General features: G+C 43.4%; 1 protein-coding gene across 12 annotated transcripts in view; it reads left to right on the forward strand.

The window, feature by feature from the left end:
• The first annotated feature begins 1,706 nt into the window (after positions 1 to 1,706).
• The window catches only part of MGA (MAX dimerization protein MGA), a 90,258-nt gene continuing 75,186 nt past the window's right edge, over positions 1,707 to 16,778 (forward strand). For 9 of the 12 annotated variants that reach the window (XR_016349661.1, XM_089778488.1, XM_089778493.1 and 6 more), the window contains exons 1-2: positions 1,707 to 5,607; positions 7,611 to 8,763. Coding sequence is in view for 11 of the 12 variants with exons in the window: in XM_089778488.1 (XP_089634614.1) it covers positions 7,697 to 8,763 (1,067 nt within the window). In the remaining variant the exon portion in view is untranslated. The remainder of the gene's footprint in view (positions 5,608 to 7,610; positions 8,764 to 16,778) is intronic. The other 3 variants (XM_089778489.1, XM_089778494.1, XM_089778497.1) reach the window with 3 other exon arrangements.

Below are 16,778 nucleotides of genomic sequence, written 5' to 3' on the forward strand. Positions count from 1 at the left end.
ACATGAGGAGTAAGGGTGGTAAGAGGCAGGTAATTGACTAATTGTGTAGTCAATATATGTTGTATAGACTACACATTTAGTTGATAAGGGAAGTCACTCTGTTCCAATTTGTGCTGGTCCAGGAGCTACCCTTGCTGTGGCTCTGTAGTTTAAATATAGTAGCAGCCGGGCTGCCTGCACACCCAGCTTTTACTACATTTAAACTGCAGACCTGCAGTGGGGGTAGTTCCCCAACCGGTATGAGCTGGGACAGAGCCAAAACCGATGTGGCTCTGCATTTTAAATGTGGTAAGAGCTGCCCGGCTCTTACTACAGTTAAAATGCAGAGCTGCAGCAGTCCCGGACTGGCGCAGGCTGAGACTGAGCTGGGTTTGCTCCGTCCTAGCTCGTGCTGGGTCGTGAGGCGGCACCTCAGAGACAGTGCTGGGGGGAATCTGGCTTTTAAGCTGGCTCCCCCCAGCACTGGCTCCTGTTCCGCCCCTTGCTGCCTCTGATACAGAGGCAGCAAGGAGGGGGAAGTGAGTAGCCGTGTCAACTACCAGATAAGATTAGGCTTATTGGGTAGTCAATGACTCGCTTACATCCCAAACGGGGAGTTGTTCTTCTGTAGAGACTCCAGAATATCGATTCTAGTTAGTTTTCCCACATAGACAAGCCCTAACACAGTACCAAGGGAACTGCTCTGTCTCTTTCTCTAGAAGTACAATAGTGCTACAAAACATTTATTTTTAAAGTAGGCAGAGTGCTGGAAGCAAACTCTGTCTGATGAGAACAGCATGACCCTGATACTTCATCTAGGTTAGCAAAACCTGTAGCCAAAATTCACTACTGGATGTAGCTCTGATGGAAGCTTTATTGCCTCCAGCCTAATGCTCCCAATATAGGAACTATCAGTAGAGTTATACCAATGAAATCTTAAAACTACAAAATTTACTAGTGTAAATAAGGCATTAGACTTAAGCTGCAGCATACAGAATAAGAGCTATGTGGCATAACTACTTTAGAGAAGTAGACACATTCCAAGAGGAGGAAAAGTGAGAAAATTTGAGGAGGAAAGGAGCAGAGGTGAGATGGCTAAGAAACAAATATGAGATATGAGGGGGTGTCACAGGGTGGGGGCGTTGGGCGCCGCCCCGACCTGCCGATATTGCGATGCGTTCTACGCCCCGCCCAGTCCTGACCCTTCTGGGCGGAGTGGGGGGTCCGGGCCCGCCCTCTCTCCGGACCCCGACCCAGGGCCCTAACACTGAGAGTGCTCCTCTCAGTGGTAGCAGGGGGCTGGTACCCCAAACACACCTGATCCCGGGTTCCACAACCCGTCCTGGGTCTAACTCCACTCCACCAGCTCACGACCGCGGTAATCATTCTCTAGCCCCAGCCGGGGCCTCGTCCTCTATGGCTCCCCCTTGCCTGGGCGTCTCCCTCCTCTCCCCCCTTGCCTCCGGGTCCCTCCCGGTCTGACCCCCCTGCTCCGGCCACCTCCGCGCCTTTTATCCTCTCCCCTCTCTTCCAGGTTCCGCCCTCCCCCTCCGGCGTCGTGCTCGTGACGTCACCGATGGCGCGCCCCGGTGCCGCGTGATGACGTGCCCCTCCCCCCTCGCTCGGACGTCCTGGAACCGGGTGGCCTGCCGCACGCGTTGCCTCCCCAATGGCTGCCCCGGGCGGCGTTAACAAGTGACGGGGTTGCTCCACCCCGTCACAGGGGGATAGATCAATTTAAATCCAAGTAATTTAAATTATGGATTTTGGTCAGTTTTTCCATTTGTACATGTTGAACCTCTCTAGTCTGGCAATCTCAGGACCTGACTGGTGCTAAAGCAGAGAATTTGCCATACCATGGGAAGTCAGTATTGTCTGGCAGTGTTACCAACACTACAGTTACTTACTGGGCTCTTAGAAAACATTTAGGGGTAAATTAGAGCTAAATAACAGCATAGAACACTGACAGCCAGGACTGGTGGCTTAAAAAAAACTTCATGGGATTGTGGGAAACTTGGCCACACCCATGATAACTGGACATCCAGCTAATTAAAATCATGCCAGACCACGAATGTTGCTGGACCAGAGAGTGCTGAACTAGAGAGGGTCAACCTATAATTCAGTTATCTACTAAAGAAAGATGCCATCTCATTGGTTGGTTTATATATCCATTCAAACATGTCTATTTACAACTAAATAGAGTCTTTATACTGAATTAGGTGCATCTTTTTGATGCCCAGGAGGGTACACTATAAGCAATTATATAGCTTAAAATAAAATGGGAGAAAAAACACAAGGAAGAAAACTGAGGAAAATTAGTAAAAAAAAAATGAGATAATGCAAGAAAATCCAAACCAAAGGAAACATACAGGACTCTTAACCCAGTGATAGGTTTTATAATTATATATGCTTTAAATAAATGTTTTGTACATTAAGGTTACTGGAATACTTGCTTGCCTTTCCAGTTTTCCATCTTACTTCCACTTGGTAGTTGGAAAACAACCACTGATGCATTTCATTGCTTACTAGATGACAATGGTCTTCCATGCAAAGAAGTGCTAGAAATTTCTAAGAATATTATTCGAAGTCTTTCGAAAGACTGTGGAACCAGACCCATGCTAAATAACTAACTTTACAACAATAATGCAAATCACAAGGGCTTTAATGTTGGAAACCAATAAACCCATATTTTTTTCTGGTGTAGATATATTAGTAATTTAATATTGTAGAACAAGGGGAATGTTTTAGTAGTAGAACCAGTATTTCACATTGATTTTGTTATAACGTTATGTACTTAAACAGCTCTTTTGAACAGTGGTGATGGATTTAATCTTCAGTCTACTGTCTCCTAGGATTTTACTTTCAAGATTTCACTGTTCCTGGGTTTTTTCTCTAAAAGAGCAAAAGGGAATTATTTTGTCTGTGCTGGAGAGAAGGATAGGCTATCCATATTTTTAATCTGGCGCATGTGTGTCTATAGGGCCCCAAAAATGGATTGGTTTGTGCAGTTTCTTTATTCTGTGATGCTCTTGGAATCCAAACTATTAGAGATTATCCCAAATGCATATGAATAAGCTTCTGTTGCCTAGGAACAGTCACGGGAGGGCTGGCCTTACTTAATATTAGATTAGGCTTGCCAACTCTCAGTATTGAAAATTGGATTTGAGTGGCAAAAGAAAATTATGGTAACAAAGCTGAAATAGATGCTTTGATAACATTACTTGTTATGATTGGTCATCTATCCAACTCAAATTTCTAGGTGGCCGGTGCTTTGGTAGCTTGACATTGAATTGTTAGGTTCCTTTGACTCTCTCTCCTTTTGGCATCACATAATAAATAACCCTGTTTCTCCCAAGATGTGAGCATAGTGTTTTTAAGATTAAAAGCCACATTGACATTTCCTTTTTTAAGGCTGTTACGTTTTGCAGATGAAATAAAATAAGTCATTAAACCATGGCTTTTAATGCTAAGATTTTTTTCCAGACATTAAATGGATTTTCATCTATTAGTTGTCCTTTGTTGACCTTATACTTGAAAGTACTTGGCTTTTTGGTGATCATAAAAGTCGATACTAGTTTCTTCTAGATGCTCAGTGACCTCGCCCAAGAAGGGGGGTCTTGGAGAATTTTGTAGATGAATAATATAAGGAAATCGTGACTGGATTTTTAGTGCCTACAGCTACAATGTGTAATCTCCAAATACATATAAAATACAAAAGTAGACATTGTGAGAAGCAATATCTTGCCATCAGATTAGTAGGTAATCACTAATGATTTTGAGTTTAAAGTTTTACTAGTTCAGAAAATAATGGTCTTGGTAGCAACAGGGGCCATGCCGGCCGCCCAGCCCGTTTAAGTACACGTTGTAGGACAAATACTCCTAGGATGCTGGAGTTGGAGGGCTGTACAAAACACTCTTTACACATGTGCATTGACTTGTAGAGGAGCGTTGCTCGATCGTTCTCTTGCGTGTTTGCCGGACTCGAGTAGCTCTGTGCGGAGTAAATGCTCATGGCACAAGTGGAGCGGGGGGGCATTTGGTGGCATCTGGCTGCCCCGGAGCAGATTTAGTTGCGGTGTAAGGGGAGGGGCCGGCGCTTGTGGAAACTGGCAGAGCCCGGTCTGCAGACCTTGGGCGCGGCTGCTCGTTGTGGGAGGGCCGCTCGGGCTCGGAGGCCAACCTGTGGCCGGGCGAGCAGCGAGCTCCGGGGCCCTCGAGTTAACGCGATGATTCCAGCGGGCGGCGGCCAGGGCCGCTGCGGTGACGACCGGAGCCGGCCGGGGCTTCGATGGCAGCGTTTCCCCGGGGCGGCGCAGAGCGCGCGGGGACCCCAGAGCGGCTGCTCTTCGAGAATCTTCCGCTCCCCTCGCCCGTTGGCGGGCTGGGCCCGGGCCGAGTGTCTGGGGGGCTACCCCGTCTCTAGCACGTGACAGATGGAAGGCCAGGCGGGAGGGAGGGGGAGTGGGAGGCATCAGTGCGCCTGCGCGCAGTGTAGCGTCGTGACGTCATGCGGGTGCGCACGCACGTTCCCCCCAACTGGTGGACACACGGTCCTTGTGAAGAGAAGGGAGGGGGGAGCCTCTCTCCCCGCCGGCGCACGGTAACTGCGGGGAACCGGGACGGAAGGTGGTGCCAGGACCGGGACTGACTCCTAGGTCGCAGCGCGCGCAGGGTCCGCGTGCCTCTCATGCGCCTCCTGCTGGCCGCGCCATCTGCGAAAATTAACACTGGGCGCAGCTGTGAGGCGACGGGGCCCGTGCGCGGGCAGCTGCTCGGGAGCCTGGAGGCAGCGCGAGGCGCCGCTCGGGTCCTGCTGTAGCGGGCACGTGGCACGGCTCCTCCCCCCGCATCCAGGCGGGGCAGGCGGGGTGGGTGGCGGGGGCTGGAAGGCGTGAAGCGCCTTCGAGTGATACGGGGCGGGCCGGGCCTTGTGCGCCGGCTCCGGCTCTGGCCCAGTTGCCCGCGGCTACGGCCGCGTAGCGCCTCCCAGCCTGCGGTCTCCGCTCATCCGATCACGGGGTTACTCGTCAGCGGCTGTAGGGGTCGGTGCGGCGTATCCGCTTCGCCCGGCTCGTGCTCTGGGATCAGCGAGGCGGAGTTTGCAAAGTCCCGAAAACGCGGCAAGGGCCGCTGCGACTCCTGGTAGAAGCTGATGAGCTACCACCGGGGAGCCCAGCCTCGCAGACCCGAGGCCTCCAGTATCCGCCCAGAAGGCGTCTGCTTAACCGGCTCGTGGCCTTGCGCTCCTGCCGAGCTCTGTGCTTCACCGACCCTGCCAGCAGCGGCCTTGAGCTCTGAGCTGCGCCGTCTCTGCCAGCCGCGGATTTGCAGCGCTTAGTTGCAGCGCGGTACCGCCGGACACAGCCACCCCGCGGCAGCCAGGCTCAAATGTTCCTGCTGACTTCAACAGCAGCGCTCAGCGCACATCTCCTGCTGTCATTGGGCCCATCTCGCTGGCTCTCGTTGGCGATTGGATGGAGATGAATATTAACAGTTCCTGCCATTATGGGCTTGTGACGTCGAGCGTGTTGCCAGTCACCCACAGTCATTTGCTTTTGTGGACTTTGGGAGAAATTTGTGCTTGAGCATGCAGATAACTGCACAGTGTTATGACTCTGCTTTGCGGATGTGAGTAGAGTCCTTCAACAGTGGCATGGATTGAACACATTTACAGTGTGCATATATAGGGAAGTATAGACTTCAGCACGTGTAGTTTGTATAGATTAGTAAATTATGTATTGATTTTTTTCAAATATGTGGCCTTAACTCTTCTCTACTCTTTTTCATATAACAGCTCCTGTCCTTTTTTATGTTTCACAGCGGTCAGCCATCACAGGTTTTATTGTAGAATCAGGGCAACATTTTCACAACACAACTGGGCAAAACTTGAAAAGCAATTTGTTTTTGTATTATTTAAGCCAAAAAAATTCCGCAATATTTTTAATGCATGGAACACCCCTACATTTGTTCACCCCAATTGCCTTAAAAAACGAACCTAAACCAAAAGACCTTGAAACTTAAGTATTTGAAGACCTACTCAGAATGAAAATGCATCCTCAAACTTAACTTTAACTTTGTGACTATTGAATGGTAAATGCAAGAAACTAAAACAAAACACAATTTATTTTAGGAAAGGAGAATATTAACACATTTGGGGTTGACTCCTTTCTTCCTGGCTCTGCTTCACATGATCAGCATGCACATGCTGGTTATCCATGAAAAGTCTGGGGATCTTTTCAATTTGGGAAGTACACCGTAAATAAAATCTCCTGTTTTCATTTTAGTAGTTTGCACAGGATAAATAGAAACTATAAATCAGTAGTACAGTTTAGTTTGTGTATATATTTAAATATATATGGGGGAGGGGGATCTTGCTTGCTAAATCAAAAGCTGAGAATAGTTTTGAATATTTTCTGAATATGAATAACACAAGTTGGAGGAATACACTTAGTTTTTTTAGTTTTGTTGGCAATTGTATTGTTGTAAATTCATTAATCCCTTTTGAAAACACAGGCACAGCCATTACAACTAATGACATTTTTTTCATAATATTGCATACAGGGACACCTTGCTCCCCTTTGTACAGGTTCACCCGTCTTCAAAGATAGTGGAATTACAGTATGTCTTCATGCCGTATTTACTGCATGCTAATTCTACAGTCTGTAGATGTCAGAGTTAATGACAGCTAACAGTTCTCTGTTGACTATACGTTATTCTAGCCCTGTTCTGAAGATCATTTTTTAATTTTCGCTTTTCTTCTATATTATTATTGCTGTAGTGTATGAGTGTTTCAAAAACAATGTCTTTATTTTCAGAAAGCTCTTGTGAGGTCAGGAAGTGGCATTGTCCCCACTTTGCGGATGGAAAACTGAGACACAGAGAGTAAAGTCAAAAGTGTCTACTAATTTTTGAGTGATCAAATTGAGATGATTAGAGCCTGATATTTTAGTATACTTATCACTATTAACTATTCTGTATAGTCAAAATACTATTCTCGTGGACTTCAGTTGTAGTTGAGAGTGCTCAGTACTTCTGCAAATCATATGGGGGGGAGAGAGCTCACATTGGGCATCTAGAAAAGGAGAAGCATAGTTAGTGACCGTCCTTGAAAAGTCTGGTTTAAATTCCTTGTCCAGCATTTCATAGAAACTCCCTGGTAGAGGCAGGGATAGAATCCTCTTCTATAGGGCAGCATTGTACTACCTTTTCGAAGAGACCAATCCTTTTTTTTTCCCCTGAAGTTCCCTGCCTCATTTGCTACAAATATTCCAACTTCTGCAACAAATTGAGGCCAGGGTCCTACAGACAACAGGCTCCTTCACTGCATAACTAATTCAACCCAGGAGTACAGTCCATCCAGTGCATTGCATGAGGCTCTGGGTACCGTGGAAAATGTTACGTGATTGTGTATACGTAAATGAGGAGCAAATTAGTTTTCCAGGCAACATTAATTTTGGCATTTCCTAACTTGAGGTGCTTGACTTTGCAACCTTCAGGTTCTTTTAATGAAGTTTGTGTGTGTAAATGTATTATAAAAATGTATTTAACCCAGTTTTCTTCAAGTAAAGGAGGAGTATTTTTGGTATATTGCATTTAATTACTGCTAATTGGGTCGTCTTGTTTGTTTCCAGGATGGTGAATACAGAGGACAGGCTGTCAGAACCATTTCAAATTTGCAGTTAATTTAAGAGAATTTACAGCACTGTCCATCATCATCATGGAGAAACAACAAATTGTGCTGGGTAACCGGGATAGTGGGGCAGTGTCTGGAGCAGCACCTGCTTTTTTTGTCATCCTGAAACAGCAGCAGGGAAATGGTAAATCTGATCAAGGAATTCTAGTAGCAAACCGGGATGCCTGTGCCCTCGCAAGTAGTGTGTCAACGCCACTAAAATCTAAAATAAAGACTTGCCTTCCAGCTGATTGTACATCAGGGAGCATCACTGTCACCTTGGACAACAACAGTATGTGGAATGAGTTCTACCATCGCAGCACAGAGATGATTCTGACCAAACAGGGGAGGCGTATGTTTCCATACTGTCGATACTGGATTACAGGCCTAGATTCCAATCTGAAATATATCCTAGTCATGGACATCTCTCCTGTAGATAATCACCGTTATAAATGGAATGGTCGCTGGTGGGAGCCCAGTGGGAAGGCAGAACCCCATGTTCTGGGACGGGTGTTTATTCATCCAGAATCACCCTCCACTGGTCAGTACTGGATGCACCAGCCGGTATCTTTCTACAAACTCAAGCTTACCAATAATACTCTTGATCAGGAGGGTCATATCATATTGCACTCTATGCACCGCTACCTCCCACGGCTTCACCTGGTACCTGCAGACAAAGCTACAGAAGTTATCCAGCTGAATGGTCCTGATGTCCACACCTTTACCTTCCCACAGACAGAGTTTTTTGCAGTGACAGCCTATCAGAATATCCAGATTACCCAGCTAAAAATAGATTACAACCCTTTTGCTAAAGGATTCAGAGATGATGGACTAAACAGTAGACCTCAGCGCGATATGAAGCAAAATAGTAGCTCAGAGCATGAAGGAGGTAGCATTTCCAGCTCTCCCAGCAATCTTGGCCGCCCTATTGAAACTGATGGATTAGATTTACAGCAGCGAGATCTTTTAGATTCTTCATTTAGTGGTCAGAATGCAATGGACATTGATTTGGAGAAAGAATCCTTCAATGCAGAACGTGATTTCCTGGGCTTTCTGGAGGCAGACCTGCCTTTTAGTGATATGCCCATCTTAAAACAAGAGGTATCTGAAAGGTAGGAGGAGTACATTTCATTTTTTGGGTGGGTTTGGGCTGTACTCTCAGTAAAATGTCAAATGGTGTGGTTTTTGCGGGTGTGGGGCGGGAGGAAAGCTGGATTTACATCCAAAGTTTGGTGGAACTGATGTTGAAGTTGGGTTTACAGAAGGTCTCTCTCATACATGGTCATTCATTGGTCTGGGGATTTCATCTTTGTTCTGCTGGACTGCTGCAGTACTACTGCATTCTGACTCATGACTCTGTTTGAGAGAGAAGCTGGGAGATCGCTGTTCCCTACAATTCGTCTCAAACTGACAGGAGCGTCAAATAGATCAGATTTTTAGTAATCAGAACCTACTGATCTTCTTTTTAGGGAAGCTTGAGGCCAATGAATGTGTGTGTCTTCCAGCTCCCATAAAGTACGTGAATTCATGTGGTTTTACCTAACATACCACCCTCTGAAACCTTTTCTCAGCAATGTACAGAACAGTTTAGCCCATGCTGCTAGATGACCTGTACCAAGTGGACCCCCGTGTTCCTAACAGTTCCCACTAAGTGTACATGTGTTAGTGCAGCCTACACAAGTGCTGCATTTTACCACACCTTCCACAGATTTCCCTAAGTAATGCAGCAGAGTGGTCTACACATACTGTCAATCTGCCTGTGCCAGCGTATCGTTGACATAGCTGGCACCTTGCAGGATGAGGTAAGCCTGATTTCTCTCCTCCCACATTCCTTGGAATATATGCCAGAGCCTAGCCTTCCTCTTAACTGGACATGTTCCCAGTTCTTTGCCAGTCAGTGCTGCAGAGAAGAGAGTAAGCTAATAGTGCAGATCACTGGTTTGCCAGTGAACAATCAAAATGACTGTAATTCTATAGTGAAAGGTCACTGTTAAGTTAATAATTGACCTATGTGTGACATAGCTGTAAAGCTACTGCAGCAGAGCCTACTACTTGCAGTGCTTTTTAGAGCTAGGAGGGGTTCCCAAACATCTGTGCTCCTTTCATAATTTCAGCCTTTACTTTTAAAGAAAGCAAAGATGTTCCTTAGTCCCTTCGAGGTGGTCATTTTTCTGGGTAGCAATGAATAATTGTAAAAGTGGTTCTTTTCTAATCCTGTAAGGCCACCTGAACCTTGCAGCAGCTATACCTCATGAGAATGTTCAGACCATGTGGGGACACAGGGGATTATTACTGTCTTTATTTTGCAGCTTTTTCCAGTTTTGAGGAAGGCCAAATTGGAATTTCTCCTAATTTTCTCGTATATTTATAAAACAAAAGGCAGAACTTTCATAAGGAGAACCTCTAGGTCAGGGGACCTTTATCCAAACTAATTCTTTAGTGTAAGAGGATTCTAATTTTTTAAGAGCACCTATGATCAAGATGGAATGGAGTCAATGAAATGTGTTCTTATTATGTGTTTGCTGCTTTATTTTCAATATTACCTTTCAGAAATTTAGATTAAAAATAACACAGTTAAGGTTGTGAAAACATTTCTTAAAAATGATCCTTCTTCTTTAGCCTGGGCCACCATGAGTCCCAACAGACTTTAATTAGAACACCGAGCAGATTTCTTTGGAAAATGTTAAAAGTTTATAAGAGGCCTCAATCTAGCAGCTGGACACATTCAGGCACAAAGCTCTTTATTGAATATTCTCTTTATTTGGGCTGTAGGAATGTCCTGCATAATTTTAGGTAAAAACTACTTTATCTTGGTCTAAAAGTCCACAGAGTATTACAGAAATCTAAAAAATTTAAGTTCCCTAAATATCTCTCTCAGGGGTTTTGTCATTCGTGCTCTTTTCAACTTGACAAAAATCAGTTAGAAGGTGATGTGGAGATACCCAAAGGATTTATACAAACTGAACAGTTTGCTTCCTTAATCCACCTCTCACATCAGGGATTAAAAAAGACCAATGTAAAGATGAACAACAACCAGTGTTTCCAGGTATTTTTTTATTTTGGAGCCAGGAATTTTTTTTCAGCTCTGCGGGTCAGAGGTTGACACACATACTCTTTCAACAACAAATAATTAAATTTTCTCTTAAGACATAAGGTTTCCTAAGTCAGCAAACTTACAACACTTTCCTTTCTTCTTCATAACCGTTGTCACCTCAGACCAAAAACATCAGAAATTCATACAAAAGGGGATACAACACAATAGGGATGTAAAAAGGCATTTAAAAATGTAACTATTTAACTGCTAAAAATCCTAGCGGTTACATAGTTGCACACAGTGTGGGCTGTGCAGTATAAAGCCTCTCTGAGAGCAGACTGGCAAGGGCTGATGGCCCCACTCCTGGGTAGGAGGCTTCTCTGCTGCAGTGAAGCCACCTCCCCAGGATGGGACCAGCTAGGGCTTCTGGCGCTAGGGATTTGAACGAATAGTCGACTAATCGCTTTCCCCTGCCCTTGCTGCCTCTATCAGAGTCAGCAAGGGGGGGGGGGGGGGGGAGAAGAGGAGCCCAGGGTCTGCCACAATGAAATGCTGAATGCAGCCCGGGGCCAGCTGGGGACTCTCCTGCTGACCCTGGGCTCCATGCAGTGGTGCCACTTTGATATGCTGCGGGTATGCAAGGCCAGCGTGGGAGTGCTTGCGTTCCGTGCTTACTGCAGCTCTTTCGCCTTGGAAGTGTAGCAACAGCCCTGGAGCTGTTGCTACACTTCAAAGGTGGAGGTGCCCTTATCGACTAATCGAATAGTCAATGCAAATTGCATTGACTATTCGATTAGCCAATTAATCTAAATTTAACATCCCTAATAGATACATAGTATTTTTGTATGGCTACTCCTAGTACTACCCTCAGAACATTATTCAGGTATTTTCTTTACATTTTTAATATCTACCTTCACAGGAATAACAGTCTTCATTCACTTTCCACCTATGGAAACAACATTTAAAACTGGAAATATTATATGACTCCTTCCAGAGGTGGTTCCCCTCAACTTCATTCTCAATAAGGAACAAGAATTTTGCATTCCCTTTCACAACAAATGTTCTCCTCATTCTCTTGACTGGCAGTTAAGGGAAAATGCTATAACTCACTGTATCTCATTCTCATAGTTTATTGTTGATTGTGCGGAACTTGCATATGTTATGTCTGCTCGGGACTTCATGTGTATGTTTGTAATAATATAATTCCAAGGTGTTGCATTTCTCAGAGCACATACTTTTAACTCCTAAACTAATTAATGGATTTCCTTGTAAATTTTTTTTAAAAAGTCAGTGTTTAAAAATTAGTGATTTAAGCTTTGGAAGGGCTGGGTGTATATATTGTTTTATTATATAACTGGTTGAATGTTTGCTTTTAAATGTGAAATGTAATTCAGTCTTAACTACGGTGCCATGTTGGATACCACCATCATTTCTCTATTGGCTAGAGGAGTATTGTCTTTTGCTAAATCTAGCAGGGCCTTGATTTCCACAACCAAAGGAGATACACTGTAAGGAAGGATGTTTTTTGCCACATTGTAATTAGCTGTTAATTCCACTTTTTAAAACTTCTCTCAGGCCTTGTCTACATGAGAAAGTTGAACTAACTTATTTTAATCTGCTTAGAAATCTATTCTTATAAGCTCCCTCTTATATGCTCTTATTTCATTTTAAGAATGCCTCACTACAATATAGATTGTTGATTCTATATCAATATAAGTTAAATTGATATATGGTACACTTAAACTGATATAGTGTACCAGATGTGTTCCACTAATTTACTTAAATCACTTTCAACAGTTTTCTCTTTCTTGCCGTTTCCCTATTCAGGGTCAGTGACTTTATAGCTTTTTTTTCTCAAATTCATGATCACGTGTCAGGCTATAGTGCAGACTGGTCTTTCTGAGGTCTGTTGTATATCAGTTAAAGATGGTGTATATTAAGATTAGGTATGTAAAGGGTTAATTGGTTACCCGTTAAGCATCACCTTTACAAGCAGCACCTTTACAAGCATCTTTATTAGCAGGCCTGGCCGGACTGGAGAAGCTCCCTGCCTGTGGTATAGTGTGCCAGGCTCATTCTGTCCAGAGAAACCTGTGGTGCACCTGAGTAGCTCCCCGCCCGCAGGGTCCCAGCTAACCAGTTAGCTTTTTAAACAGGATTTTAAATCCCTTCTTGACATCTCCATTAATGAGATGTTCAAGACATGGAAAATATACACAACAGCAGCTAACTAAATGACAGTCTGTGTGCCCAAACAACTTTAATCTAATACAGTAAATTACGCTTTTTAATTTTATCTTGTGCTTTTGATGCATCTTCTTTCTACTTTGTTTTTACTGCCCTCTGCAATTACTTTGGATTATGTCATTTCTTTTTACATGTTCAGAAGTATGGGGGGTTTTGCTTCTCTTTTCTTCCATTCCCTTAAATCCTTTTCTGTTTCCCTGTGTTATTTTTGATACCTTTTAGATTTTTCTTACTTTCCTTGTCCACAAATATCTCTTGCCCTTTTAAAAAAAAAAAAATCCTTCCATTTTATTCCTCTTGCTCTGTCTACCTAATTCAGTTTATGTAACTTAGTTTTAATGAGCAGTAATTACTGGTATATCTTAAGGAACTATTAGTTTTCCTTGGGAAGGGTATTTCCATTTAAAGTTTAGTATTGTGTTCTTTCCCATATTTAGAAATCTGAAAATCTATGAGACTTTAAAATGTATTGTTATGTAGGATGCCATGAGGCTCACATTTTAGTGGGATATTGTTGAAATACAGAAAAAATGTCATGTAGTTAATTCATATATTATACCTGGTATTAGGAATGTTAAATTGCGATTAGTCGATAAGGGTGGGGTGTGGCACTCACTATCCTGACTGCACTTCTGCTTTTTAAATGTAGTAAGAGATGTCCGCGGCTATTACTGCATTTAAAAGGCAGCAGTGCAGCGGGGACCCCAGAGCAAACGGAGACTGTTTGAATCCCCGCTCACGCTGTTTCCCACTGTGTCTCTGCATCTCCTGCCATCCCCTCCTCCCCAGCTGAGAAGATGCTGGGCGGGAAGCGACTAGTGGAGTAGGACTGAACTACCTGATAAGCCTATTCTTATTGGGTAGTTCACTAGTCGCTTACATCCCTACCTGGTATTAGAGAATCTCAAACTGTTGAACAAAGGATTCAAACAGGTAAGCAGTGAGGTGGTAAAGTTTGCGAATGATACCAAACTGTTTAGGATAGTCAAGACAGAAGCAGACTGCGAGGGACTCCAAAAAGATCTCCCCAAACTGAGTGATTGGGCAACAAAATGGCAAATGAAATTTAATGTGGATAAGTGTAAAGTAATGCACATTGGGAAAAATAACCCCAACTATACGTACAGTATGAAGGGGGGGGCTAATTTGGCTATGACAAATCAGGAAAGAGATCTTGGAGTTATCGTGGATAGTTCTCTGAAAACTTCCACACAGTGTGCAGCGGCGGTCAAATAGGATGGTAGGAATTATTAAGAAAGGGATAGAAAATAAGACACAGAATATCTTACTGCCCCTATATAAAACTATGGTACGCCCACATCTTGAATACTATGTACAGATGTGGTCTCCTCACCTCAAAAAAGGTATTTTGGCCTTGGAAAGAGTTGCCCTTTTCTGAACCAAAATGATTAGGGGTTTGGAATGGGTCCCATATGAAGAGAGGTTAAAGCGACTGGTACTTTTGAGTTTAGAGAAAAGGAGACTGAGGGGGGATGTGATAAAGGTATATAAAATCATGAGTGGTGTAGAGAGGGCGGATAAAGAAACGTTTTCTATTAATTCCCATAATAGAAGAACTATTATGAACTAGAGGACACCAAATGAAATTAATGGGTAGCAGGTTTAAAACTAATAAAAGAAAGTTCTTCTTCACACAGCATGTAGTCAACCTGTGGAACTCCTTGCCAGAGGAGGCTGTGAAGGCTAGGACTATAACAGAGTTTAAAGAGAAGCTAGATAATTTCATGGAAGTTAGGTCCATAAAAGGCTATTAGCCAAGGGATAGAAATGGTGTCCCTGGTCTCTGTTTGTCAGAGGCTGGAGAAGGATGGCAGGAGACAAATCGCTTGATCATTGTCTTCGGTCCACCCTCTCTGAGGCATCTGGTGCTGGCCACTGTTGGCAGACAGGCTACTGAGCTACATGGACCTTTGGTCTGACCCAGTACGGCCGTTCTTATGTAAACATCACAAGAAGTTGCTAAGAGGTTAAATTTGTATCCTTCAGCCTTCTAATGGAAACCTTTGGTTCTCGTGATAGCCATATGTATAATAATTAGACATTAATTTAATCAATTTTTAAATTATTTAAGTGTTGTAAGAAGTTCATTCTGCTAAAGATTTTTTTTTTTTTTGAGCTATTTAAACTTAAGAAGGGTGATCTTATTGCTGGTTTGATTCCTGCACTTTAGCAGAGCTCCTCTAATCCTGCATCTTTTTTCCATGATCCCTGCCCCCAAAGAGTTGACAACAGTGAGAAGCAACCTAGGCTAGTAAGTGGGCCACATGAGTGGCCCTCTTTCATCTCAGTGGGCTGCAAGACTGTCATAACCAAGATTGTCTCCCAGGAAAGGGCAGTTTTGCTAACTACAACCTTAACTTGCTAATTTTGCTAGAATTTGTGGGATGTGCTGATTGAACCATAGCAACACTTTGATTGGATGCAGAGAAGAGCACACAGCTCTCATAATGTTTGTGCAATCAGCCTGCCCTGGCTTTAAGTGCGTGTTGCTTTTGTAATAGTGGGAAGGAAAAAATACCCTATGTGGACAAAAACTAGAGAATCTGGTAAGCCTGTGCAGTGATAAACAAAATGTCTCATGGGCCACACATAGAACCCCAATAGACCACAGGTTGCCCACCGCCGGTTTGCAATCTAATGACACTCCAGCAATCAGCATTGTGGAACTGCTAGAGAAATAGGCTTCTGGATTGACCTGATGAAGTGAGGCTGAATACTTTACTGTTTTTAGTCAGATAAAAGGATGTGATTGTGCTTTTGTTTTGTTCCATCTTATGTCTAAGGCTCTTAACACAGAAGATCAGGTGAATTCTTTTCTTCCTAGAAAGCCACTGTTTTTTTTTCCCCTTGATGTTCAAGATTTATGGAGTGAAATTTCAGGTGACCTACCTATAGGCTTGCTTCTGAAATTCCAACTAGCATTTGCTAAGATTTATTGTGGAAAAAAGCCCCTGTTAATTCCAAATTGTATTTTTCAAGTGCACTTCTCCATGGCTAGATGCCATATTTAGGATGGAATAAGGATCTCAACACATTACAAAGGCAATTTCCCCTCTGAATATTTACATCTCTGGACCAAATGACCCACTCTGACTTGATTAACTTCATTAACATTATCAACTTCGTGTGTGTGTGTGTGTGTGTGTGTGTGTGTGTGTGTGTGATATACACTCCTTCTGTAACTTACATCCCAGTTCATCTGATGAAGTGGGTTTTACCCACAAAAGCTTATGCCCTAATAAATCTGTTAGTCTCTAAGGTGCCATAGGACTCCTTGTTGTATTTTGATAGTGTTTGCTAAACTGATGGTAACCAACCAGTATTTACCTCCCAAAACAGCCTGTTTATAGGAGTGAAAATGCTCCTGCAGTTGCAGTTCTCTAATACCTGTCCATGTTTTGTTTTCACTGACACTCATTTCAGTTCAGACTAAGGCAGTTGACTTTATTGGAGTTACTCTGAATTTACAGTAGAGTAATTGAAAGCGGAATTTAGCTCAGATTCCAAATGTGCAGGGAGATTTTGTCCTGTACATATTAGAATTCCAGTTACATTTAAATATGATTCTGATCTAGAAGGAGAGGAGTGCTACTATCTAAAATAAGAAATCACCATATTGTGTGGAGCCCATGTGATTGAAAAAAACAGATGAGAAGGCAGAATATATTTTCTTGAATGCTAAAAATGAAAATTTGTCATAATTAGCAGTAGTTGCTTTAAAGTCACACTCAAGCTTGGCTGACCTCAGTGTTATTCTAAAGTCCCTTCCCAAAGAGGGCTGAAAATTATAGAGGGAGATGTTCTGGTAAAGTGGTATCTTCCTGC

Source organism: Pelodiscus sinensis, chromosome 5 (genome assembly GCF_052426305.1).
Source record: "Pelodiscus sinensis isolate ZL-2025 chromosome 5, ASM5242630v1, whole genome shotgun sequence".
NCBI lineage: Eukaryota > Metazoa > Chordata > Testudines > Trionychidae > Pelodiscus > Pelodiscus sinensis.